This window comes from Eriocheir sinensis, chromosome 1 (genome assembly GCF_024679095.1).
Source record: "Eriocheir sinensis breed Jianghai 21 chromosome 1, ASM2467909v1, whole genome shotgun sequence".
Classification (NCBI taxonomy): domain Eukaryota; kingdom Metazoa; phylum Arthropoda; class Malacostraca; order Decapoda; family Varunidae; genus Eriocheir; species Eriocheir sinensis.
In genome coordinates, this window is record NC_066509.1 from 34,188,322 (window position 1) to 34,191,350 (window position 3,029).

The following is a 3,029-nucleotide window of genomic DNA, read 5'->3' on the forward strand; positions in this document are numbered from 1 at the left end:
CTCTCTCTCTCTCTCTTGCATATATATGAAAATATCATGAGAGCAAAAGGTCATGCAGAAAATGTAACCGAGAGAGCGAGCGAGCGAGCGAGCGAGAGAGAGAGAGAGAGAGAGAGAGAGAGAGAGAAAAAAAATACAAGCATACAGACAGACAGACAGACAAACCGCTAAAGTAACACGCCTCATTAAGCACCTGCCCATTACACTGAAGGTCATAATTAATTGACCTGCTAATGTATAGCTGACCTGTCCGCGTCACCTGAGCTCAGCGCGGGGAGAAGGTGCTGCAGGGAATGACTGGGGAGGGGGAGGGGGAGATAAGAGAGGTAGGGATATGGGGGAGGGGAGAGGGGGGAGGAGAAAGGGGGAGGAAGGTTCGGGTATGAGAGGCTATGAGGCAGGATAAATTGAAGTGGGAGGTGACAGGAGAGGAGGAGGAGGGAGGGGAATGATTAGGGGAGGGGGGAAGAGGAGAGATGAGTGAGGAGGATAATGGGAGGAGAGCGATGGGATGAGAGGATACGAGACAAGAAGGTCACGAGGGATTGAGGGAAGAGAAGGGAGGGAGGAAGAGGAGAGAGGTGAGGAGGAGTAGAGGCAGGGGAGGCTGGCGAGATCGTGGAGGGATGAGATGTGAGGAGGGGATGAAAGGGGATAAAGAATAAGAAGATTGTAGGTTGATGAGGAAAAAAAAGAAGGGGTAAATGGGAAATGGAAGAAAGGGTGTTAGCGGGAAGGAAGGGATATAGGAGAGGGAAAGAGAGAGAAAAAGAAGGTTGAAAATAAGGGAAAGCATGAAGAGGTGATGAACGAGGGGGAAAGAAATAAGAAAAAAGGAGGGAGAGGGGGTACGAAAGGAGTTAAGATAGGGGGAAATATATAAGAAAAAGGAAGAAAGGGAAAGTTGTGAGGGAGGGTAACAGAGGTGAAGGGGGAGAGGTGAAGGTGAAAGGGGGTGTGGGTGAAGGGGGTAATTCTGTTAAATGTGAAATGGTAATGAGAATGGGAATGGCGAGGTTAATGAGGCGCTAATGAGGTTAATGAGAATGACAGCACTCGACAACACCCAGCTATCACCTTCAACGCTAAACATTCTCGGCCTATCCTTAACTCAAAATCTCAACTGGAAACTTCATATCTCATCTCTTACTAAATCAGCCTCCTCGAGGCTGGGCGTTCTGTACCGTCTCCGCCAGTTCTTCTCCCCCGCACAGTTGCTATCCATTTGCAGGAGCCTTGTCCGTCCTCGTATGGAGTATGCATCTCATGTGTGGGGGAGGTCCACTCACACAGCTCTCCTTGACAGAGTGGAGTCAAAGGCTCTTCGTCTCATCAACTCTTCTCCTCATACTGATAATCTTCTACCTCTCAAATTCCGCCGCCATGTTGCCTCTCTTTCTATCTTCTATCGATATTATCATGCCGACTGCTTTTCTGAACTTGCTAACTGCATGCCTCCCCCCCTCCCGCGGCCCCGCTGCACACGTCTTTCTACTCATGCTTCCCTATACTGTCCAAATCCCTTATGCAAGAGTCAACAAGCATCTTCACTCTTTCATCCCTCACGCTGGTAAACTCTAGAACAATCTTCCTTCATCTGTATTTCCTCCTGCCTACGACTTGAACTCTTTCAAGAGGAGGGTATCAGGACACCTCTCCTCCCGAAATTGACCTCTCTTTTTGGACACTCCTTTGATCTTTATTCAGGAGCAGTGAGTAGCGGGCTTTTTCTATATTTTTCTTTACGCCCTTGAACTGTCTATTTACGTGTAAAAAAGAAAAAAAAAAAGAAAAGGTGGTGATGAGGTAATGGGGATGTGGTGGTGATGGGAGTGGTGATGAGGGGATATATGAAAATGGAAATGACTGGTGGGTTATGATAATGAGGTTCTGGTGATGTTGGTCATGAGGGTGATGACTCTGATGATGATGTTACTGAAAGGATAAGAAGGAAATGAGAATGGGGTGACTTTTGGTGATGAAGATGGTGATGACGTGGCAATGAGGTAGTGAGGGTGATGATGAAGGGATGGCAAAGGTGATGTGAAGGGTTGTGTAGGGCGACAATTGGAACGGAGGTGACTGTTGGTGGTGGTGGGGTTGATGTGGTGATGAGTCAGTGGTGCTGATAGTGGAAGAGTGGTGATGAGTCATGGTGCTAATAGTGGAAGAGTGGTGATGAGTCAGTGGTGCTGATAGTGGAAGAGTGGTGATGAGTCAATGGTGCTAATAGTGGAAGAGTGGTGATGAGTCATTGGTGCTGATAGTGGAAGAGTGGTGAAATGAAGGGCGAGTGTGACCAGCAAGTTTATTCTTTCTTTATCCATCCATCTTTACCAACTCATTTTATTCATTGATTTCATTCTTGTTTTACATATTACATTCCTTCTTTATTTCAGTTTTCTGTCTTTCTTTATTCATATAATCATCTGGAGGCTGGAAAGTTGATTACTTCAAATTTATGTGTGTTTATAGGCATGTTTATATATATATATATATATATATATATATATATATATATATATATCTATATATATATATATATATATATATATATATATATATATATATATATATATATATATATATTGACGTATTCAGATAACTTTATATCAGGGTTGGCAAAAACCATTTTTTTTATTTTAAACCAAACCCCCCTTTTTTTTTTTTGTTTAAACAATTTTTTTTAGTTTAAACCAGGTTTTTTTTGGATCAAACCACTTTTTTTTTTCGTATGTTTATTCCAGTAATTCTATCCGTATATACATATATGAGTTTGAAAAGGAATTATAGATAGATTTAGAGAAGGATTTAGCAAAATATTCATTTGATCTTCATACAATCTGTAAAAGAGGCAAAATGCAGCTTCTCTAACATGCTTTTTAATTGCAATGTTAAAGAGTAGTAAAACCTCTTCTAATTTTCGAGTTGCATGCTACAAAAACAGTTGTGAGAGAGAGAGAGAGAGAGAGAGAGAGAGAGAGAGAGAGAGAGAGGCTCTCTGTTTTTTAACAATTTATCTGCTGTTT

General features: G+C 42.6%; 1 protein-coding gene across 1 annotated transcript in view; it reads right to left on the reverse strand.

Moving 5' to 3' along the window:
- Nucleotides 1-230: 230 nt before the first annotated feature.
- Nucleotides 231-3,029, reverse strand: part of LOC126998774 (RNA polymerase-associated protein LEO1-like) — a 10,278-nt gene continuing 7,479 nt past the window's right edge. Inside the window, exon 3 of the mRNA XM_050860843.1 lies at nt 231-297. Within this exon, the coding sequence (XP_050716800.1) occupies nt 231-297 (67 nt within the window). The remainder of the gene's footprint in view (nt 298-3,029) is intronic.